The sequence below is a fragment of the Heterodontus francisci genome, chromosome 1 (genome assembly GCF_036365525.1).
Source record: "Heterodontus francisci isolate sHetFra1 chromosome 1, sHetFra1.hap1, whole genome shotgun sequence".
NCBI classification, from domain to species: Eukaryota; Metazoa; Chordata; class Chondrichthyes; order Heterodontiformes; family Heterodontidae; genus Heterodontus; species Heterodontus francisci.
In genome coordinates, this window is record NC_090371.1 from 284450895 (window position 1) to 284477344 (window position 26450).

The 26450-nt window shown below is 44.6% G+C and overlaps 1 protein-coding gene across 5 annotated transcripts in view; it reads right to left on the reverse strand.

The window, feature by feature from the left end:
* The window catches only part of LOC137377420 (endothelial cell-specific chemotaxis regulator-like), a 77016-nt gene extending 50949 nt beyond the window's left edge, over positions 1-26067 (reverse strand). For 2 of the 5 annotated variants that reach the window (XM_068047002.1, XM_068047014.1), the window contains exons 1-2: positions 25871-26065; positions 16691-16795 (exon numbers count right to left, since the gene is read on the reverse strand). In XM_068047002.1, coding sequence (XP_067903103.1) covers positions 16691-16795; positions 25871-25928 — 163 coding nt within the window. In that variant the 5' untranslated portion in view covers positions 25929-26065. Of the gene's footprint in view, positions 1-16690; positions 16796-25870 lie in introns of all 5 variants that reach the window. The other 3 variants (XM_068047008.1, XM_068047021.1, XM_068047027.1) reach the window with 3 other exon arrangements.
* Positions 26068-26450: the final 383 nt, after the last annotated feature.

Genomic DNA, 26450 nt, shown 5'->3' on the forward strand with positions numbered 1-26450 from the left:
TCGTACACTGAGTGAAGAAACACCACATTCCTACACTGAGTGAAGAAACACCACATTCGTACACTGAGTGAAGAAACACCACATTCCTACACTGAGTGAAGAAACACCACATTCCTACAGAGTGAAGAAACACCACATTCCTACAGAGTGAAGAAACACCACATTCCTACACAGAGTGAAGAAACACCACATTCCTACACAGAGTGAAGAAACACCACATTCCTACACAGAGTGAAGAAACACCACATTCGTACACAGAGTGAAGAAACACCACATTCCTACACTGAGTGAAGAAACACCACATTCCTACACTGAGTGAAAAAACACCACATTCCTACACTGAGTGAAAAAACACCACATTCCTACACAGAGTGAAGAAACACCACATTCGTACACTGAGTGAAGAAACACCACATTCGTACACTGAGTGAAGAAACACCACATTCCTACACTGAGTGAAGAAACACCACATTCCTACACTGAGTGAAGAAACACCACATTCGTACACTGAGTGAAGAAACACAACATTCGTACACTGAGTGAAGAAACACCACATTCCTACACTGAGTGAAGAAACACCACATTCCTACACTGAGTGAAGAAACACCACATTCCTACACTGAGTGAAGAAACACCACATTCCTACACTGAGTGAAGAAACACCACATTCCTACACTGAGTGAAGAAACACCACATTCCTACACTGAGTGAAGAAACACCACATTCGTACACTGAGTGAAGAAACACCACATTCGTACACTGAGTGAAGAAACACCACATTCGTACACAGAGTGAAGAAACACCACATTCGTACACTGAGTGAAGAAACACCACATTCCTACACTGAGTGAAGAAACACCACATTCCTACACTGAGTGAAGAAACACCACATTCCTACACTGAGTGAAGAAACACCACATTCCTAAACTGAGTGAAGAAACACCACATTCCTACACAGAGTGAAGAAACACCACATTCCTACACTGAGTGAAGAAACACCACATTCCTACACAGAGTGAAGAAACACCACATTCCTACACAGAGTGAAGAAACACCACATTCCTACACAGAGTGAAGAAACACCACATTCGTACACAGAGTGAAGAAACACCACATCCCTACACAGAGTGAAGAAACACCACATTCCTACACTGAGTGAAGAAACACCACATTCGTACACAGAGTGAAGAAACACCACATTCCTACACAGAGTGAAGAAACACCACATTCCTACACAGAGTGAAGAAACACCACATTCCTACACTGAGTGAAGAAACACCACATTCGTACACAGAGTGAAGAAACACCACATTCCTACACAGAGTGAAGAAACACCACATTCCTACACTGAGTGAAGAAACACCACATTCCTAAACTGAGTGAAGAAACACCACATTCCTACACAGAGTGAAGAAACACCACATTCCTACACTGAGTGAAGAAACACCACATTCCTAAACTGAGTGAAGAAACACCACATTCCTACACAGAGTGAAGAAACACCACATTCCTACACTGAGTGAAGAAACACCACATTCCTACACAGAGTGAAGAAACACCACATTCCTACACAGAGTGAAGAAACACCACATTCGTACACAGAGTGAAGAAACACCACATTCCTACACAGAGTGAAGAAACACCACATTCCTACACTGAGTGAAGAAACACCACATTCGTACACAGAGTGAAGAAACACCACATTCCTACACAGAGTGAAGAAACACCACATTCCTACACAGAGTGAAGAAACACCACATTCCTACACTGAGTGAAGAAACACCACATTCGTACACAGAGTGAAGAAACACCACATTCCTACACAGAGTGAAGAAACACCACATTCCTACACTGAGTGAAAAAACACCACATTCGTACACTGAGTGAAGAAACACCACATTCCTACACAGAGTGAAGAAACACCACATTCCTACACAGAGAGAAGTAACACCACATTCGTACACAGAGTGAAGAAACACCACATTCGTACACAGAGTGAAGAAACACCACATTCCTACACTGAGTGAAGAAACACCACATTCCTACACAGAGTGAAGAAACACCACATTCCTACACAGAGTGAAGAAACACCACATTCGTACACAGAGTGAAGAAACACCACATTCGTACACAGAGTGAAGAAACACCACATTCGTACACTGAGTGAAGAAACACCACATTCCTACACTGAGTGAAGAAACACCACATTCGTACACTGAGTGAAGAAACACCACATTCGTACACTGAGTGAAGAAACACCACATTCCTACACTGAGTGAAGAAACACGACATTCGTACACTGAGTGAAGAAACACCACATTCGTACACTGAGTGAAGAAACACCACATTCGTACACTGAGTGAAGAAACACCACATTCCTACACTGAGTGAAGAAACACCACATTCGTACACTGAGTGAAGAAACACCACATTCCTACACTGAGTGAAGAAACACCACATTCCTACAGAGTGAAGAAACACCACATTCCTACAGAGTGAAGAAACACCACATTCCTACACAGAGTGAAGAAACACCACATTCCTACACAGAGTGAAGAAACACCACATTCCTACACAGAGTGAAGAAACACCACATTCGTACACAGAGTGAAGAAACACCACATTCCTACACTGAGTGAAGAAACACCACATTCCTACACTGAGTGAAAAAACACCACATTCCTACACTGAGTGAAAAAACACCACATTCCTACACAGAGTGAAGAAACACCACATTCGTACACTGAGTGAAGAAACACCACATTCGTACACTGAGTGAAGAAACACCACATTCCTACACTGAGTGAAGAAACACCACATTCCTACACTGAGTGAAGAAACACCACATTCCTACACTGAGTGAAGAAACACCACATTCGTACACTGAGTGAAGAAACACCACATTCGTACACTGAGTGAAGAAACACCACATTCCTACACTGAGTGAAGAAACACCACATTCCTACACTGAGTGAAGAAACACCACATTCCTACACTGAGTGAAGAAACACCACATTCCTACACTGAGTGAAGAAACACCACATTCCTACACTGAGTGAAGAAACACCACATTCGTACACTGAGTGAAGAAACACCACATTCGTACACTGAGTGAAGAAACACCACATTCGTACACTGAGTGAAGAAACACCACATTCGTACACAGAGTGAAGAAACACCACATTCGTACACTGAGTGAAGAAACACCACATTCCTACACTGAGTGAAGAAACACCACATTCCTACACTGAGTGAAGAAACACCACATTCCTACACTGAGTGAAGAAACACCACATTCCTAAACTGAGTGAAGAAACACCACATTCCTACACAGAGTGAAGAAACACCACATTCCTACACTGAGTGAAGAAACACCACATTCCTACACAGAGTGAAGAAACACCACATTCCTACACAGAGTGAAGAAACACCACATTCGTACACAGAGTGAAGAAACACCACATCCCTACACAGAGTGAAGAAACACCACATACCTACACTGAGTGAAGAAACACCACATTCGTACACAGAGTGAAGAAACACCACATTCCTACACAGAGTGAAGAAACACCACATTCCTACACAGAGTGAAGAAACACCACATTCCTACACTGAGTGAAGAAACACCACATTCGTACACAGAGTGAAGAAACACCACATTCCTACACAGAGTGAAGAAACACCACATTCCTACACTGAGTGAAGAAACACCACATTCCTAAACTGAGTGAAGAAACACCACATTCCTACACAGAGTGAAGAAACACCACATTCCTACACTGAGTGAAGAAACACCACATTCCTAAACTGAGTGAAGAAACACCACATTCCTACACAGAGTGAAGAAACACCACATTCCTACACTGAGTGAAGAAACACCACATTCCTACACAGAGTGAAGAAACACCACATTCCTACACAGAGTGAAGAAACACCACATTCGTACACAGAGTGAAGAAACACCACATTCCTACACAGAGTGAAGAAACACCACATTCCTACACTGAGTGAAGAAACACCACATTCGTACACAGAGTGAAGAAACACCACATTCCTACACAGAGTGAAGAAACACCACATTCCTACACAGAGTGAAGAAACACCACATTCCTACACTGAGTGAAGAAACACCACATTCGTACACAGAGTGAAGAAACACCACATTCGTACACAGAGTGAAGAAACACCACATTCCCACACTGAGTGAAGAAACACCACATTCGTACACTGAGTGAAGAAACACCACATTCCTACACTGAGTGAAGAAACACCACATTCGTACACTGAGTGAAGAAACACCACATTCGTACACAGAGTGAAGAAACACCACATTCCTACACTGAGTGAAGAAACACCACATTCGTACACTGAGTGAAGAAACACCACATTCCTACACTGAGTGAGAAACACCACATTCGTACACTGAGTGAAGAAACACCACATTCCTACACTGAGTGAAGAAACACCACATTCGTACACTGAGTGAAGAAACACCACATTCCTACACTGAGTGAAGAAACACCACATTCCTACACAGAGTGAAGAAACACCACATTCCTACACAGAGTGAAGAAACACCACATTCCTACACAGAGTGAAGAAACACCACATTCCTACACAGAGTGAAGAAACACCACATTCGTACACTGAGTGAAGAAACACCACATTCGTACACTGAGTGAAGAAACACCACATTCCTACACTGAGTGAAGAAACACCACATTCCTACACAGAGAGAAGTAACACCACATTCGTACACAGAGTGAAGAAACACCACATTCGTACACAGAGTGAAGAAACACCACATTCCTACACTGAGTGAAGAAACACCACATTCCTACACAGAGTGAAGAAACACCACATTCCTACACAGAGTGAAGAAACACCACATTCGTACACAGAGTGAAGAAACACCACATTCGTACACAGAGTGAAGAAACACCACATTCGTACACTGAGTGAAGAAACACCACATTCCTACACTGAGTGAAGAAACACCACATTCCTACACTGAGTGAAGAAACACCACATTCCTACACTGAGTGAAGAAACACCACATTCCTACACTGAGTGAAGAAACACCACATTCCTACACTGAGTGAAGAAACACCACATTCGTACACTGAGTGAAGAAACACCACATTCGTACACTGAGTGAAGAAACACCACATTCCTACACTGAGTGAAGAAACACCACATTCGTACACTGAGTGAAGAAACACCACATTCCTACACTGAGTGAAGAAACACCACATTCCTACAGAGTGAAGAAACACCACATTCCTACAGAGTGAAGAAACACCACATTCCTACACAGAGTGAAGAAACACCACATTCCTACACAGAGTGAAGAAACACCACATTCCTACACAGAGTGAAGAAACACCACATTCGTACACAGAGTGAAGAAACACCACATTCCTACACTGAGTGAAGAAACACCACATTCCTACACTGAGTGAAAAAACACCACATTCCTACACTGAGTGAAAAAACACCACATTCCTACACAGAGTGAAGAAACACCACATTCGTACACTGAGTGAAGAAACACCACATTCGTACACTGAGTGAAGAAACACCACATTCCTACACTGAGTGAAGAAACACCACATTCCTACACTGAGTGAAGAAACACCACATTCCTACACTGAGTGAAGAAACACCACATTCGTACACTGAGTGAAGAAACACCACATTCCTACACTGAGTGAAGAAACACCACATTCCTACACTGAGTGAAGAAACACCACATTCCTACACTGAGTGAAGAAACACCACATTCCTACACTGAGTGAAGAAACACCACATTCGTACACTGAGTGAAGAAACACCACATTCGTACACTGAGTGAAGAAACACCACATTCGTACACAGAGTGAAGAAACACCACATTCGTACACTGAGTGAAGAAAAACCACATTCCTACACTGAGTGAAGAAACACCACATTCCTACACTGAGTGAAGAAACACCACATTCCTACACTGAGTGAAGAAACACCACATTCCTAAACTGAGTGAAGAAACACCACATTCCTACACAGAGTGAAGAAACACCACATTCCTACACAGAGTGAAGAAACACCACATTCGTACACAGAGTGAAGAAACACCACATTCCTACACAGAGTGAAGAAACACCACATTCGTACACAGAGTGAAGAAACACCACATTCCTACACAGAGTGAAGAAACACCACATTCGTACACTGAGTGAAGAAACACCACATTCGTACACTGAGTGAAGAAACACCACATTCCTACACTGAGTGAAGAAACACCACATTCCTACACTGAGTGAAGAAACACCACATTCCTACACTGAGTGAAGAAACACCACATTCCTACACTGAGTGAAGAAACACCACATTCCTACACAGAGAGAAGTAACACCACATTCGTACACAGAGTGAAGAAACACCACATTCGTACACAGAGTGAAGAAACACCACATTCCTACACTGAGTGAAGAAACACCACATTCCTACACAGAGTGAAGAAACACCACATTCCTACACAGAGTGAAGAAACACCACATTCGTACACAGAGTGAAGAAACACCACATTCGTACACAGAGTGAAGAAACACCACATTCGTACACTGAGTGAAGAAACACCACATTCCTACACTGAGTGAAGAAACACCACATTCGTACACTGAGTGAAGAAACACCACATTCCTACACTGAGTGAAGAAACACCACATTCCTACACTGAGTGAAGAAACACGACATTCGTACACTGAGTGAAGAAACACCACATTCGTACACTGAGTGAAGAAACACCACATTCGTACACTGAGTGAAGAAACACCACATTCCTACACTGAGTGAAGAAACACCACATTCGTACACTGAGTGAAGAAACACCACATTCCTACACTGAGTGAAGAAACACCACATTCCTACAGAGTGAAGAAACACCACATTCCTACAGAGTGAAGAAACACCACATTCCTACACAGAGTGAAGAAACACCACATTCCTACACAGAGTGAAGAAACACCACATTCCTACACAGAGTGAAGAAACACCACATTCGTACACAGAGTGAAGAAACACCACATTCCTACACTGAGTGAAGAAACACCACATTCCTACACTGAGTGAAAAAACACCACATTCCTACACTGAGTGAAAAAACACCACATTCCTACACAGAGTGAAGAAACACCACATTCGTACACAGAGTGAAGAAACACCACATTCGTACACTGAGTGAAGAAACACCACATTCGTACACTGAGTGAAGAAACACCACATTCCTACACTGAGTGAAGAAACACCACATTCCTACACTGAGTGAAGAAACACCACATTCGTACACTGAGTGAAGAAACACCACATTCGTACACTGAGTGAAGAAACACCACATTCCTACACTGAGTGAAGAAACACCACATTCCTACACTGAGTGAAGAAACACCACATTCCTACACTGAGTGAAGAAACACCACATTCCTACACTGAGTGAAGAAACACCACATTCGTACACTGAGTGAAGAAACACCACATTCGTACACTGAGTGAAGAAACACCACATTCGTACACAGAGTGAAGAAACACCACATTCGTACACTGAGTGAAGAAACACCACATTCCTACACTGAGTGAAGAAACACCACATTCCTACACTGAGTGAAGAAACACCACATTCCTAAACTGAGTGAAGAAACACCACATTCCTACACAGAGTGAAGAAACACCACATTCCTACACTGAGTGAAGAAACACCACATTCCTACACAGAGTGAAGAAACACCACATTCCTACACAGAGTGAAGAAACACCACATTCGTACACAGAGTGAAGAAACACCACATCCCTACACAGAGTGAAGAAACACCACATTCGTACACAGAGTGAAGAAACACCACATTCCTACACAGAGTGAAGAAACACCACATTCCTACACAGAGTGAAGAAACACCACATTCCTACACTGAGTGAAGAAACACCACATTCGTACACAGAGTGAAGAAACACCACATTCCTACACAGAGTGAAGAAACACCACATTCCTACACTGAGTGAAGAAACACCACATTCCTAAACTGAGTGAAGAAACACCACATTCCTACACAGAGTGAAGAAACACCACATTCCTACACTGAGTGAAGAAACACCACATTCCTAAACTGAGTGAAGAAACACCACATTCCTACACAGAGTGAAGAAACACCACATTCCTACACTGAGTGAAGAAACACCACATTCCTACACAGAGTGAAGAAACACCACATTCCTACACAGAGTGAAGAAACACCACATTCCTACACTGAGTGAAGAAACACCACATTCGTACACAGAGTGAAGAAACACCACTTTCCTACACAGAGTGAAGAAACACCACATTCCTACACAGAGTGAAGAAACACCACATTCCTACACTGAGTGAAGAAACACCACATTCGTACACAGAGTGAAGAAACACCACATTCCTACACAGAGTGAAGAAACACCACATTCCTACACAGAGTGAAGAAACACCACATTCCTACACTGAGTGAAAAAACACCACATTCGTACACTGAGTGAAGAAACACCACATTCCTACACAGAGTGAAGAAACACCACATTCCTACACAGAGTGAAGAAACACCACATTCCTACACTGAGTGAAGAAACACCACATTCGTACACAGAGTGAAGAAACACCACATTCGTACACTGAGTGAAGAAACACCACATTCCTACACTGAGTGAAGAAACACCACATTCGTACACTGAGTGAAGAAACACCACATTCCTACACTGAGTGAAGAAACACCACATTCCTACACTGAGTGAAGAAACACGACATTCGTACACTGAGTGAAGAAACACCACATTCGTACACTGAGTGAAGAAACACCACATTCGTACACTGAGTGAAGAAACACCACATTCCTACACTGAGTGAAGAAACACCACATTCGTACACTGAGTGAAGAAACACCACATTCCTACACTGAGTGAAGAAACACCACATTCCTACAGAGTGAAGAAACACCACATTCCTACAGAGTGAAGAAACACCACATTCCTACACAGAGTGAAGAAACACCACATTCCTACACAGAGTGAAGAAACACCACATTCCTACACAGAGTGAAGAAACACCACATTCGTACACAGAGTGAAGAAACACCACATTCCTACACTGAGTGAAGAAACACCACATTCCTACACTGAGTGAAAAAACACCACATTCCTACACTGAGTGAAAAAACACCACATTCCTACACAGAGTGAAGAAACACCACATTCGTACACTGAGTGAAGAAACACCACATTCGTACACTGAGTGAAGAAACACCACATTCCTACACTGAGTGAAGAAACACCACATTCCTACACTGAGTGAAGAAACACCACATTCGTACACTGAGAGAAGAAACACCACATTCGTACACTGAGTGAAGAAACACCACATTCCTACACTGAGTGAAGAAACACCACATTCCTACACTGAGTGAAGAAACACCACATTCCTACACTGAGTGAAGAAACACCACATTCCTACACTGAGTGAAGAAACACCACATTCCTACACTGAGTGAAGAAACACCACATTCGTACACTGAGTGAAGAAACACCACATTCGTACACTGAGTGAAGAAACACCACATTCGTACACTGAGTGAAGAAACACCACATTCGTACACAGAGTGAAGAAACACCACATTCGTACACTGAGTGAAGAAACACCACATTCCTACACTGAGTGAAGAAACACCACATTCCTACACTGAGTGAAGAAACACCACATTCCTACACTGAGTGAAGAAACACCACATTCCTAAACTGAGTGAAGAAACACCACATTCCTACACAGAGTGAAGAAACACCACATTCCTACACTGAGTGAAGAAACACCACATTCCTACACAGAGTGAAGAAACACCACATTCCTACACAGAGTGAAGAAACACCACATTCCTACACAGAGTGAAGAAACACCACATTCGTACACAGAGTGAAGAAACACCACATCCCTACACAGAGTGAAGAAACACCACATTCCTACACTGAGTGAAGAAACACCACATTCGTACACAGAGTGAAGAAACACCACATTCCTACACAGAGTGAAGAAACACCACATTCCTACACAGAGTGAAGAAACACCACATTCCTACACTGAGTGAAGAAACACCACATTCGTACACAGAGTGAAGAAACACCACATTCCTACACAGAGTGAAGAAACACCACATTCCTACACTGAGTGAAGAAACACCACATTCCTAAACTGAGTGAAGAAACACCACATTCCTACACAGAGTGAAGAAACACCACATTCCTACACTGAGTGAAGAAACACCACATTCCTAAACTGAGTGAAGAAACACCACATTCCTACACAGAGTGAAGAAACACCACATTCCTACACTGAGTGAAGAAACACCACATTCCTACACAGAGTGAAGAAACACCACATTCCTACACAGAGTGAAGAAACACCACATTCGTACACAGAGTGAAGAAACACCACATTCCTACACAGAGTGAAGAAACACCACATTCCTACACTGAGTGAAGAAACACCACATTCGTACACAGAGTGAAGAAACACCACATTCCTACACAGAGTGAAGAAACACCACATTCCTACACAGAGTGAAGAAACACCACATTCCTACACTGAGTGAAGAAACACCACATTCGTACACAGAGTGAAGAAACACCACATTCCTACACAGAGTGAAGAAACACCACATTCCTACACTGAGTGAAAAAACACCACATTCGTACACTGAGTGAAGAAACACCACATTCCTACACAGAGTGAAGAAACACCACATTCCTACACAGAGTGAAGAAACACCACATTCCTACACTGAGTGAAGAAACACCACATTCCTACACTGAGTGAAGAAACACCACATTCGTACACAGAGTGAAGAAACACCACATTCCTACACAGAGTGAAGAAACACCACATTCCTACACTGAGTGAAGAAACACCACATTCCTACACTGAGTGAAGAAACACCACATTCGTACACTGAGCAAAACTGATACTAATGTACTAATGGACGATTCTAAAAATGTTCACAGGTGACAGGTGACTATGAGTGACCTCAATGTAGCTTCCCTTTAACTGGATTAGCTTTTCCCACACCTTCCCTTCATTCTATTCCACGTACAGCACAGTACAGTACAGCACAGTACAGTACAGCACAGTACAGCGCGCAGTGTTGCTGTGTTGTTGTTGTTGTGTTCGGTGATGATTTTCCCCCCTGTGGTGTCCCTTGGATTCGAGGAAACTGATTTGCTATCTGCATCAAATCAGTCAAAGAAGTCAAATTTTGTTTTCTAACAGCTTTGGCCATCCATTTCTGACATTAGAAACAGACAAACTTGGCAACCAATCAGAGAGTCGGCCTTTGAAGAAAGGCAGTCTTTGGTGTTACTTGACTATTGGGATAAATCTGACACGTGGAACTGCACCCCCTGCAACCAGAACTATTCTTTTCTGTCACTATTTCAATTCTTCCACTTTCTGGTCCTTCATTGTCAGGTGTTTGAGATCCTTAACACAGCTGGAGAGGTGAGATTACCTTTTATTTTTGATAGGCTGGGCGTATTTCACAATCTACAATGTGAAAGAGCCAAATATTAACCCTAGCTTCATTACCAAGACAACTTATTTTTGCCTTCTGCTCAGTTTTGTTTTCTATCTGTGGCAAAAAGAGTGGGGTAGGCCCCACAGCCCAAACACTAATCCCCAGGCCCCAAGCTCCCACACCCCATCCTGCAGACACCAACCCCTCCCCCACCCCCAAGCCAGGCCTGCACGGAATCAGGCACGAGGAGCATGTGAATTGGTTGTGGTTTACATTGTTCATACCCAGTCACTGTCTGTAGCAAAGCTCCTCTCATTTAACCTATCGTTTCTCCTTATTTCAACAGGAAATATCACTGCTGCCAATCTGCCTCCCATCGTTTAGCACTCGAGCTCACAATAAAATATTGGCCAGTCACTCCTGAAGAAAGGAGAGAGGCAACTTGCATAATTTAAATTAAAATGCAGCTATAATAATGCAAGTAGTCCAAAAATTATTTTGTTGCATAGAGTGTAGTGTACAGCACAGAAACAGTCTATTCAGCCCAACTGGCCAGTGTTTAAGCTCCGCACGAGCCTCCTCCCACCATATCAACATATCCTTCTATTCCTTTCTCCCTCATCCATCTTTCCCTTTTTTGCATCTGTGCCATTCACATCAGCCACTCTTTGTTTTGTAGGCAGCTTACTATCCATTCTGCTATTTGTCTCCTGACTCCACACGCTCTGACCTTCGTCATGAGTTGACTATGCGGTATTTAATTGAAAGCCTTTTGAAAGTCCAAGTATACTACATCTACTACATTACCCTTGTCTACTCTTTCTGTGACTTATGGTCACCCGTTATCCTTCTCCTTTCAAAGGAAAGAGCCCCAGCCTTTCCTGATAGTTCAAATAACATGATGGAGGATGAGCAGTAGCGTGTGTGAGTTATTTTACAGTGTTGAGGTACCTTGCTTATCAGAAGAGCATATCAGAAACTGGACCATTTAAAATAATGAAAACATTTCAAACAATGAGTGGACCATTGTCTGCAGCCTGCTTGAAGTGTCCGATATGTGACACTGGTGGGTAAAACCTCACCCACAGCACAAAGTCGGACAACCATCCTGAAAATGAGGATGTCCTTCTTAATTCAGCCCGTGACCCTGTCACGCCTGAGTGATGTGACGTATGGAATAAATTGGGTGCTGAGTGTGTAACACACGTAGAATATTCAACACTGCAGAAATGGAGAAGTGGATTCTCACCTGTTTAAGAGATTTTTTTGTTGCAGAATTTACAAAACACACTCGCACTGTGAGCAAGTCAACTCTGGAGATAGAAATTCACTGAGATTTCAAATGCAAAAGGCTTATCAGTTATGGGTGTTGCAGCAAGTGCTGCTGATACAGAAGCTATTCCCTGTTATCAGATTTAATGTAGAACTGGTAGATGATGGCAATTCTGAACTTGTTGGTGATACTGAAGGTGAATCAATGTTTCTTCCTATGGTACAAAATACATTGCAACTGAAATCTGCTGTGATGTTTAAAGCTCTTTGTGTTTAACCAATCCAGTAACTTTAAAGGAAAGTTCTAACAAACAGGCTAATGGTGGAAGGAGTTCATTGGTTGCCCCTGACTGATGGGACATGGCTTGGAGTTCTGGATGTCTACAGAGAGAGATGTACGTCTTAGCTTGGAGAGGATGCAGAGGAGAGTTAGCAGAATGGGACCAGGATGGGGGCACTTCAGTTATGTGGAGAGACTGGAGAAGCTAGGATTGTTCTCCTTGGGGCAGAGAGGGTTAAAGGGAGATTAACAGAGGTGTCCAAAATCATGAGGGATTTTGGTAATAAATAAGGAGTAATTATTTCTCCTGGCAGGAGGGTTGGTAACCAGAAGATTTAAGGTAATTGGCAAAAGAGCCAGAGGAGGAGATGAGAATTTTTTTTTTTAACACAGTGAGTTGTTGTGATCTGGAATGCGCTGCCTGAAAGGGCGGTGGAAGCAGATTCAATAGTAACTTTCAAAAGGGAATTGGATAAATAATTGGAGGGAAAAATTTGCAGGGCAATGGGGAAGGAGCAGGGGAGTGGGACTAATTGGATAGCTCTTTCAAAGAGCTGACACAGGCATGATGGGCCGAATGGCCTCCTTCTGTGCTGTATGAGTAATTGATGAGTTTGCAGCCAGACACCAGTAGATGGAGCACTGTATACACAGCAACTCAAACACGAGAAAGCTGACACTGAGCTGCTCATTTCATTGGATGATGGAAGCAAAGCCTGACTGTAAGAAAGCAGTGAAGCAGACACACATACACTGTACTGAATACCTCAGTAAAGTTCAAGAAAAAGCAGTGGCATCAATGTGTTCTCTCCTGGCTGATCCATCTCTCTATTACTCTCTTCTCAGCACGTCCGTCTGTTACACGAGACAGGCAGGTAAAGTGGGGTCAGCTCCGAATCATAGGTTTCAGGGTAAACTCAGGGAGCCTGCACTCAGAGTGATAGAGTCAGAGCTACAGACTTTCTCTCACCTGAAGTCCACTCTGATGAGGCTTCCCACTGAGGAGAACGGTGACATTACTGAATTTACATTTCCAGTTAAAGCTGACAGACAGACAGACACAGACAAAGCGACAGACACAGACAGAGAGAGAGAGACAGAGAGACAGACACACACACAGACAAAGCGATACAGAGACAGAGAGAGAGACAAACAGACAGACACAGACAAAGTGACAGACACAGAGAGAAAGACAGACAGACACACAGATACAGAAAAAAGCAACAGAGAGACAGACAGACACACACACACAGACAAAGCGATACACACAGACAGATAGACACAGACAAAGCGACAGACAGAGAGAGACACACACACAGACAAAGCGATACAGACAGACAGCCAGACACAGACAAAGCGACAGACACAGACAGAGAGACAGAGAAAGAGACAGAAAAAGCGACAGAGTCAAACAGAGACAGAGAGACAAACAGAGACACAGTCAAAGCGACAGACAGACAGAGACAGAAACATAGACAAAGAGACGGAGGGACAGAAAGACAAGTAGAGAGTCAGACAGACTTGCATTTCTATAGCACCTTCCATCACCTCAGGATGTCCCAACGTGCTTCACAACCAATGAAGTACTTTTTGAAGTGGAGTCACTGTTATAATGTAGGAAACACGACAGCCAATTTGCGCACAGCAAGATCCCACAAACAGCAATGTGAAAATGACCAGATAGCCAGTTTTATTGACATTGGTTGAGGGATAAAAATATTGATCAGGACACGAGGAAGAAATCCCTCGTGCCCTGGGAGTGCCATGGAATCTTTTACAGCCACCTGAGAGGACAGACAGTTCCTGTGAACAGCGTATCTGAGGTAATGTTCCAACAAACTTTCTTACATTTTGTAAATTAAAAGTTTTCAATATTATTCCTTGGCCATTAGAGTCCATCAGGCTGTCAGAGTCAAATGGATTAAGAAATGTCGATGTTATTGGAGAGCTGGATATGTGGTGAAGTAAAGTGAATGCTCGTGTTGTTTTCTGTGCAACCATTTAATATTCACCAAATCATGGGCACCTGTGTTTGCAGGCTATATTAAACGCTTATTAAATGTAAAGCCACTCTGGAACGGCCTTTAGTTAAAATCATAAAATAGTTATACCACAAAAGGAGTCCATTCAACCCATCCTGTCTGTGCTGGCTCTCTGTAAGAGCTACTCAGCGAGTCTCACTCCCCCACCTTTTCCCCATAGCCCTGCAATTTTTTCTCTTCAGATAATTATCCAATTCCCTTTTGAATGCCTCAGTTGAACCTGCCTCCACCACACTCTCAGACAGTGCATTCCAGATCCTAAACACTCACTGAACCTGCCTCCACCACACTCTCAGACAGTGCATTCCAGATCCTAAACACACACTGAACCTGCCTCCACCGCACTCTCAGACAGTGCATTCCAGATCCTAAACACTCACTGAACCTGCCTCCACCACACTCTCAGACAGTGCATTCCAGATCCTAAACACTCACTGAACCTGCCTCCACCACACTCTCAGACAGTGCATTCCAGATGCTAAACACTCACTGAACCTGCCTCCACCACACTCTCAGACAGTGCATTCCAGATCCTAAAAACTCACTGAACCTGCCTCCACCGCACTCTCAGACAGTACATTCCAGATCCTAAACACACACTGAACCTGCCTCCACCTCATTCTCAGACAGGGCATTCCAGATCCTAAACACTCACTGAACCTGCCTCCACCTCATTCTCAGACAGTGCATTCCGGATCCTAAACACTCACTGAACCTGCCTCCACCACACTCTCAGACAGTGCATTCCAGATGCTAAACACTCACTGAACCTGCCTCCACCACACTCTCAGACAGTGCATTCCAGATCCTAAACACTCACTGAACCTGCCTCCACCACACTCTCAGACAGTGCATTCCAGATCCTAAACACTCACTGAACCTGCCTCCACCACACTCTCAGACAGTGCATTCCAGATCCTAAACACTCACTGAACCTGCCTCCACCACACTCTCAGACAGTGCATTCCAGATCCTAAACACTCACTGAACCTGCCTCCACCACACTCTCAGACAGTGCATTCCAGATCCTAAACACTCACTGAACCTGCCTCCACCACACTCTCAGACAGTGCATTCCAGATCCTAAACACTCACTGAACCTGCCTCCACCTCACTCTCAGACAGTGCATTCCAGATCCTAAACACTCACTGAACCTGCCTCCACCACACTCTCAGACAGTGCATTCCAGATCCTAAACACTCACTGAACCTGCCTCCACCACACTCTCAGACAGTGCATTCCAGATCCTAAACACTCACTGAACCTGCCTCCACCACACTCTCAGACAGTGCATTCCAGATCCTAAACACTCACTGCATAAAAATGTTTTTCCTCATGTCACCTCTCATTCTGTTGCCAATCGCCTTAAATCACTGTCTTCTGGTTCTGGATACTTCCACCAATGGGAACAGTTTCTCCCTATCTACTCTGTCCAGACCACTCATGATTTTGAACATTATCAGAATTCTCACTTGTTAACCAATGTTGACCAAGTCACTAGTTAATGGTCTCATGGCTTCTTTTTTACATATTAATTACTAACCGTTACAACACGTTGTACCTCCAGAATCGTATATTGAACTGCTCGTCTCAACTTCAGATGATGTTCCGTTTGCTGGCGATGATGATGATGATTGGGTGTGTGTCCCTGCAGTGTGCAATATTCCATATTAGTACTGTCTTGCAATCTTTAACATCCTTCATGTTTTTTTTTTGAATGCAGGAAAGAATAGATAGAATCATACAGCACAGAAGGAGGCCATTCAGCCCATCGTGCCTGTGCTGGCTCTTTGAAAGAGCTATCCAATTAGTCTCACTCCTCCCTACTCTTTCCCCTTAGCCCTGCAAATTTTTCCTTTTCAGGAAAGTTACTATTGAATCTGCTTCCACCGCCCTTTCAGGCAGCACGTTCCAGATCACAACAACTCACTGTAATTGATTCCCCCTCATCTCCACCCAGTCCTTTTGTCAATTACCTTAAATCTGTATCCTCTGGTTACTGACTCGCCTGTCAGTGGAAAGAGTTTCTCCTTATTTACTCTATCAAAATCTTTCCTGATTCTGAACATCTCTATTAAATCTCCCCTTAACCTTCTCTACTCCAAGGGGAACAATCCCTGTCTCTTCACATTAACTGAAGTCCCTCATCCCTGCTATTATTCTAGTAAATCTCCTCTGCTCTCTCTCCAAGACCTTGACATCCTTCCTATAGTGTGGAGCCAGAATTGGACTCAATACCCCAGCTGAGGCCTAACCAGCCATTTATAAATGTTTAGCATAACTTCCTTGCTTTTCCACTCTATGGGCTGAATTTTATCGAGCCCTCAGGGACGGTGGCCAGGGGTAGGTGGGGATGAAGATTGCTCCAGACGAGGCCCACAACCGACTCCGACACCATGAGGACCCGTCCCGATCTCAGTGGAGGTGGAGAAACCTCGTGGCGGCTCCCCCACCCTCCGCTGCTTGGCGACCAGGACCGCGATTTACATATTTAAATAAATTACCTTACCTGATTTAATGAAGGTCCTGTTGCCTCCTGATTTGCCGCACCGATCTTCCTCCCGCCGGCGGGCAGTGTCACGCCTCCGAATCCCCGGCCGGGGAAACGAGACGCGACACCTGTGGGGAGGGGGGAGGAGGTACTTTTCTCAGTATGGGAGGGGGAGTGGGGTCAAACTCTTCGGATTGGTTGAGGGGGTGATGGGAATGACAAAGGTTGTGAACTTTTGGGTGGGTGGGGGGAGGTCATATATTCAAGGTAGGCACTCCGGGGTGGGGAAACATAGGAAGATAGGAACAGAAGTAGGCCATTCAGCCCCTCGAGCCTGTCCCGCCATATAATGAGATCATGGCTGATCCACGGCCTAACTCCATATACCTGCCTTTGACCCATATCCCTTAATATCTTTGCTTAACATAAAATGGGCAGGAATGATGTGTAATTCTATTGGGGGGGTGGGAGAGGGGCTGGAAATATTTTTAAAATGTAAAATATTTTGTACTGCACTTTACTTTAAAAATTTGAATTGTCATTTAGGGTTCTCAGCTCTTTAAAAATGGCGTCTGTGCATTGGCACCAGACGCTGTTGCTGGGGGTGTCTTGCCCGCCCCCTCCACGTCATCGGGTGGGTTGGAGGGGGTGGGGTTTGGCCGCCCGGCTATGCTAATGAGCCACCGCGTTTGGAATTGCAGTGGCTCTACCGAAATAGGCGGCAGGCCTATAGAATGCAGCCCTATGTCTCTGTTTGTAAAGCCCAGGATCCCCTTTGCTTCTCTTAATAACATTGTCAACTTGTCCTGTCACCTTCAAAGATTTTGTACATACACCCCCAGGTATCTCTGTTCGTGCACCTCCTCTGATTAGCAGCGGTTCTGCTACAGTCTCACCTCTAAGTCAACAGGTTCCGGATTTAAGTCCCACTTCAGGGCTGGAGCCCAAAAATCAAGGCTGACACTCCAGTGTAGTCAGGGGGCACTGCACTTTCAGATGAGACGTTAAACCGAGGCCCCATCTGCCTCGTTGGGTGGATGCAAAAGATCCCCTGTCACTATTCAAAGAAGAGCGGGGGAATTATCCAGATGTGCTGCCCAATATTTATCCCTCAGTCAAAAACATTATCTGGTCATGAACATATTGCCTGCTGTGGGATCTTGCTGTGCACATACTGGCTGCTGTGTTTCCTACATTACAACAATGACGACACTTCAAAAGTACTTCATTGGCTGTAACGTGCTTTGAGACATCTGATGGTCATGAAAGGTGCAATATAAATACAAGTTTCTTTTTTTATAGACTTAAGGGTGAATGGGGATGAACCAGGACTAAAATCATTTAAAAAAGAGGAAAGAAACTGACAATTTACCTCCGATCGCATTGCAATTTTCAAGCAGGCCTTGGTTTAGACAGCCCACACGCCTCCACAAAACCGGTGGGGGCCTAATTAATGTATTATAATGAAGGTTCTTTGAGAAAGTTGGAACCCAAACGCCATTTTGTGTCATTGCCAATGAAGTTTCCTCAAGCTGCTTGTAAAACCATGGACTGTACGAGACATCCCAAAAGACATTAACCGAGCTACTTAAAGCGATTGTAAGTTGTATTTGGGTCAAAGCTCAAAGTGGGTCTTTTCTTCATTATTTTTGGGAATTTTAGGCCTTAACAACACTCTTAAGTTTAACCTTTTGTTGATTGTTGCACTTTTTTTATTTTATTTCTCTACCACGTAAATTATCTTGCCAATCTTTTCAGGCCTCCCTGTTAAGGTGTTACTGGAGGCCCCACCAGTGTCTGCTTGCTGGATTTCCCACTTTCCCAAATGCCGGGCTGACCATGAGCAGTGTGAATGGTGGGGGAGCTCACCTTCTGAGGGCCAAACCCACAGTCACTGGGCATGTGGAGCAGATCTGCTGCCCATCCAATGTTGACAAGGAATGAAAACAAGCCTACTGCCACAGGATTAGAGAGGGGGAAATCAGCCGGGGTTCCCAATCCTTACTATGTTTTAGTGACCAATACAGGAAAGTGCTTCATGCAAATGCTGAGCGAGGGCAGGGTGATGTCTGGGCGATGAAGAGGAACATTTTACCCCAAAGAAAAGGATTGCTACAGAAATAGCATGTTGATTTTGAGAGGAAATGAACATTCACAGCGCCATTACACAGGAGCAGTTGATGTTACATTTAACATTGTAAAGCTCCATCCCCGTGCCACGCACACAGGCGTAACAGGTACACATGTGGATTTAAGAGTTCTGTAAAGGGTGAGTTGCATGCGGAACTCCTGTGATCCATTCACAACATACATACATACACAGGGTCATAGTCACTTGTCCTAATATATCCTTATGTAGCTTAGTGTTAAATTCTGTTTGATCCTGTAAAATGCTGCTGTCTGAGTGAGGACAGAGGTGGAAGACAGCTTATATGAAGGAAGACCCTGATTGTGTGTGTTTGTATATATCTCACTGAATCCTCACATCCTCAGGATGTCGCACAGTTATATATCACCTTTATCATAAATCCTGAAAAATTTATAAACTGCAGTGTTGCTAATTTCCATCCTTTCCATCTGCTGGTTTCTGGCGAGTACCAATATTAACACAGCAGTAAACTAGCTTCATCTGGTAGAAAACATTGCAAAAATAACACAGAGGGAAAGAAAATAACCAGCATGATTAGTAGCACCCAGGATCATCTGGTAGCTCGGTAGGCTACGTGAAAGGTTGACATTGGTAAGTGAGTCATCCCGTTGTTGAACAGCTGATCATACCTGAGCTTCAGAGAATCGTCAAGTTCCGTTAGACAGAGAGGCAGATTTCCACTGACGCTGTGTTCTGGCAATTAGCACTGGTGAGATTGTAGTGTCCTTCATGTGATACTCCAATCATAGATCTTACATCACAGAAGGAAGCCATTCGGCCCCCCATCGTGCTTGTGTTGTCTTTTTGAAAGAGCTATCCAATTAGTCCCACTCCCCAGCTTTTCCTCCATAACCAATATTTGATTCAAACAGATTCTTCAATAGAAAACAAAACAGTAGGATCAGGACAGCAGCCAACAGAAACAAACAAGTTACTGATGCAGGAAATGTTAAGAATGGGAATATATACAGATTGTGGCCTATTGGGAGAGTGGATCTATGCAGTCATGTTTGATCTTTTCTATGATCAGAGTGCAGTGAAACCTTAGCCCTGGTCTGGTCCAGTCCTTTGTCAGAGAAAACAGGAAGCAGTCACTTCTCTTGAACGTCAGCAACACCATCCTCTCCCTAATAGGCAATTTGTACTCAATCACCATCCAACTAACTCGCAAGTAAACCATGCACTTAATGATTTAGAAAGAAAGATTGGAGAGTGACAAGTGTGAGACCCTTATTCAAGAAAGGGTGTAAGGACAGTCCTAGCAACTACAGGCCAGTTAGTTTAACATCAGTGGTGGGGAAGGTTTTAGAAACAATAATCAGGAAAAATATCAACAGACACTTGGAGAGGTTTGAGTTAATCAAGGATAGCCAGCACAGATTTGTAAAAGGCAGAACATGCTTGATTAGTCTAATTGAATTTTCGATGAAGTAACAGTTTGATGAACGGTGAATCTCATTTATGTGAATTTTAAGAAAGCATTTGATAACCAGCCTTTTATGTGGCACCTTAACAAACCTGAAGCTCACGGAATAGGAGGGTCAGTGTCCAACTGAATAAAAAATTGACTTACGGACAGAAAACAGCAAGTCGTAGTAAATGGGTGTTTTTCAGACTGGAGGATGGTAGACAGTGGTGTTCCCAATGGTCAGTGCTGGGACCACTGCTTTTTTTGCGATATATAAGTGACTTGGATCTTGGATTATAGAGTAGAATCTCAAAATTTGCTGGCGACACCAAACTTGGAGGTGAGGCAAATAGTGAGGATGATTTGAACTGCCTGGAACAGGACAAAGATAGGCTAGGAGAATGGGCAGACAGGTGGCAGATGGAATTTAATACTGACAACTGTGAAGTGATGCATTTTGGCAGAAGGGATAGGAAGAGACAATATATACTTAATGATCTGGGGGTGCATGTGCATCGATCTTTGAAGGTGGCAGGATATATTGAGAGAGTGGTTAGTAAACCATATGGGATCTTGGTCTTCATAAATAAAGGCATTGAGTACAAAAGCAGGGAAGTTATGCTGGACCTTTAGAAAGCTCTGGTTAGGCCACAACTATAGTATTGCATCCAGTTCTGGCCACCATACTTTAGGAAGGATGTGAGGGTCCTTGAGAGGGTGCAGAGGAGATTTACCAGAATGGTTCCAGGGCTGGGGGATTTTAGTTACAAGGTTCGGTTGGAGAAGCTGGGGTTGTTCTCCTGGCAGCAAAGGAGATTGAGGGGAGATTTGATAGAGGTGCACAAGATTATGACATGCTTAAACCTGCTCAGTGAGGCTCAGTTTGGGTTCCGCTAGGGCCACTCAGCTCCTGACCTTATTACAGCCTTGGTTCAAACATGAACAAAAGAGCTGAACTCCAGAGGTGCAGCGAGAGTGACTGCCCTTGACATCAAGGCAGCATTTGACCGAGTATGGCATCAAGGAGCCCTAGCAAAACTGGAGTCAATGGAAATCAGAGGGAAAACTCTCTTCTAGTTGGAGTTATACCTAGCACAAAGGAAGATGGTTGTGGTTGTTGGAGGTCAATCATCTCAGCTTCAGGACATCACTGCAGGAGTTCCTCAGGGTAGTGTCCTAGGCCCAACCATCTTCAGCTGCTTCATCAATGACCTTCCTTCAATCATAAAGGTCAGAAGTGGGGATGTTCGCTGATGATTGCACAATGTTCAGCACCATTCGCAACTCCTTAGATACTGAAGCAATCCGTGTAGAAATGCAGCAAGAACTGGACAATATCCAGGCTTGGGCCGATAAGTGGCGAGTAATATTCACGCCACACAAGTGCCAGGCAATGACCATCTCCAACAAGAGAGAATCTAACCATCTCCCCTTGACATTCAATGGCATTACGATTGCTGAATCCCCTATCAACATCCTAGGTGTTACCATTGACCAGAAACTTAACTGGAGTAGCCGTATAAATACCGTGACTACAAGAGCAGGTCAGAGACTAGGAATCCTGCAGCGAGTAACTCACCTCCTGATTCCCCAAAGTCTGTCCACCATCTACAAGGCACAAGTCAGGAGTGTGATGGAATACTCTCTACTTGCCTGGATGGGTGCAGCTCCAACAACACTCAAGAAGCTCGACACCATCCAGGACAAAGCACCCCATCTACAAACATTCACTCCCTCCACCACCAACGCACAGTGGCAGCAGTGTGTACCATCTACAAGATGCACTGCAGCAACGCACCAAGGCTCCTTAGACAGCACCTTCCAAACCCGTGACCTCTACCAACTAGAAGGACAAGGTCAGCAAATGCATGGGAACACCACCACCTGCAAGTTCCCCTCCAAGTCACACACCATCCTGACTTGGAACTATATCACCGTTCCTTCACTGTCGCTGGGTCAAAATCCTGGAACTCCCTTCCTAAACAGCACTGTGGGTGTACCTACCCCACATGGACTGCAGCGGTTCAAGAAGGCAGCTCACCACCACCTTCTCAAGGGCAATTAGGGATGGGCAAAAAATGCTGGCCTGGCCAGTGACGCCCACATCCCATGAATGAATTAAAAAAAAGATGTTAGACAAGAAAAAACTGTTCCCATTCAATAATGGTACAAGGACTGGGGGATACAGATTGAAGGTTTTGGGCAAGAGATGCAGAGGAAGAACCGTTTATGCTTTGAGTGGTGATGACCTGGAACTCACTGCTCATGAGGGTTGTGGAAGCAGAGACAATCACTGATTTCAAAAGGAAATTGGTTGGGCACTTGCAGGGCTATGTGCACCGAGCGGGGGAGTGGGACTGACTGGGTAGCTCATTGCAGAACCAGCATGGACTCGAGTGGCTAAATGGCCTCTTTCTGTACCGTAAATGACACGATGACTCTTGAAAGGAAAGAACTTGCATTTCTATAGCGCCTTTCACAACCACAGGATGTCCCAATGTGCTTTTCAGCCAATGAAGGACATTCTGAAGTGAAGTCACTGTTGTCATGTAGGAAATGCAGCAGTTAATTTGCACACAGCAAGATCCCACAAACAGCAGATATCTGCTTTTAATGATATCGGTTGAGGAATAAATATTGGCCAGGACAGTGGGGAGACCTTCTCTGGTCTTCTTCAAAATAGTGTCCACCTGGGAGGGCAAACGAGGCCTTGGTTTAACATCTCAGCTGAAAGGCAGACCTTAAGCAGTGCAGCACTCCCTCAGTACTGACCCTCTGACAGTGCAGCACTCCCTCAGTACTGACCCTCTGACAGTGCAGCACTCCCTCAGTACTGACCCTCTGACAGTGCAGCACTCAATCAGGACTGACCCTCTGACAGTGCAGCACTCGATCAGGACTGACCCTCCGACAGTGCAGCACTCCCTCAGTACTGACCCTCCGACAGTGCAGCACTCCCTCAGTACTGACCCACCGACAGTGCAGCACTCCTTCAGTACTGACCCTCTGACAGTGCAGCGCTCCCTCAGTACTGACTCTCCGACAGTGCAGCACTCCCTCAGTACTGACCCACTGACAGTGCAGCACTCCCTCAGTACTGACCTCCAACAATGCAGCACTCCTTCAGTACTGACCCTCCGACAGTGCAGCGCTCCCTCAGTACTGACCTTCCGACAGTGCAGCACTCCCTCAGTACTGACCTTCCAACAGTGCAGCATTCCCTCAGTACTGACCTACCAACAGTGCAGCACTCCTTCAGTACTGACCCTCCGACAGTGCAGCACTCCCTCAGTACTGACCCTCCGACAGTGCAGCACTCCCTCAGTACTGACCTTCCGACAGTGCAGCACTCCCTCAGTACTGACCTCCAACAATGCAGCACTCCCTCAGTACTGACCCTCCAACAATGCAGCACTCCCTCAGTACTGACCCTCTGACAGTGCAGCACTCCCTCAGTACTGACCCTCTGACAGTGCAGCACTCCCTCAGTACTGACCTTCCGACAGTGCAGCACTCCCTCAGTACTGACCTCCAACAATGCAGCACTCCCTCAGTACTGACCCTCCAACAATGCAGCACTCCCTCAGTACTGACCCTCTGACAGTGCAGCACTCCCTCAGTACTGACCCTCTGACAGTGCAGCACTCCCTCAGTACTGACCCTCTGACAGTGCAGCACTCCCTCAGTACTGACCCTCTGACAGTGCAGCACTCCCTCAGTACTGACCTTCCGACAGTGCAGCACCCTCAGTACTGACCCTCCAACAATGCAGCACTCCCTCAGTACTGACCCTCTGACAGTGCAGCACTCCCTCAGTACTGACCCTCTGACAGTGCAGCACTCCCTCAGTACTGACCTTCCGACAGTGCAGCACTCCCTCAGTACTGACCCTCCAACAATGCAGCACTCCCTCAGTACTGACCCTCTGACAGTGCAGCACTCCCTCAGTACTGACCCTCTGACAGTGCAGCACTCCCTCAGTACTGACCTTCCGACAGTGCAACACTCCCTCAGTACTGACCCCCAGTTCCCCACAACAGTGCAGTGCTCCCTTTCACCAGCATTTATGCCATTCAGCAACCTCGGCCCAGGCAGCACTGAATTCTGTTCAAAGCCAATGTTCGCTGAGGTTGTGTAGCTTTTCACAGGAGGGAGCAAGAATGGAAACTCATTTCGAACTCCCACTCAGAATGAGGATGAGTCGTGCAAAAGGTTGAGATGTGGACATATTGGAGACAGTTTAGAATTTGTTGCTGAACAGTAATCAGGTAATCTCTAAGTCTGAGCATAGCAAATATCAGGAGCCAAGGCTAACCAATTTCAAGCTGGTTATGGGGATACCGAAGGATACAGAACAAAGCGAGATGCAACAAGAGCATTGCACCTCTACCTTAAATATGTTCCAACAGAAAAAAAACACAAATCTCTAATTCTAAAATGAGTCTTCCTAACTGTTGCTGATCTGTCGGTAACTTCCTGAGGGATTAATCTGTTCATTCATTTCCAGGAACCTGGAAAACTCCTCAGATTTACCCTTTGATACTCTGAACATCTGATTGAGCTGCTTTTCATCAGCTCCTCCCTCCTCCCTCCACATAAACCTTAAGACACAAAATCACCGCCATTCCCGCCTGTTTCTAACTTCTTCAGGAAGAGATGGAAATGGTTTCCTTACCGACCAGTGCTTCACAAAAACAGAGCAGCAAATGAACAGTTGCAACTGAGAACCTCATTTTCTGATGTTTTTATCCAGGGACCTGAACACGTTGTTTTCTTTGTAAAGCCACGATGTGTAGTTCACTCAGTGGTGGAAAAGGTTTGAACCGACAGTGACCACTCCTGGTTATTTTAGAACTTCCTCTGATAAGAAACAGAAGGAAATCTGTGCAACCTCACTGAAATCCAGCCTCGGGGAAATTTCCTTTGTGATTTACAACAAATCAGAAGGGTTGTTGTCCAGCTCTTCTTGTCAAAACAAAAAGGAAGACTGCAGTAAGAATTGTCCTGGTAAATCCCCCTTGTCACTGGAGAATGTGGAGATCTTTCTTGAAATATAATTACATCACCAAAGTCCATGATAAACTGAAGCACATCAGCTGTGTTTAAAGTACTAAACTTATTACCATCAAGTGCCTTCTTGTCTTGAGTAATTACAGCCTGTGCATCCTATCTGCACCTAATGAGGTGGGAAGATTGAGCCAGCCGTGACCTCTCTCAATCCAAAGGGTTACAGAATGAATTAACTTGGTTCCAGT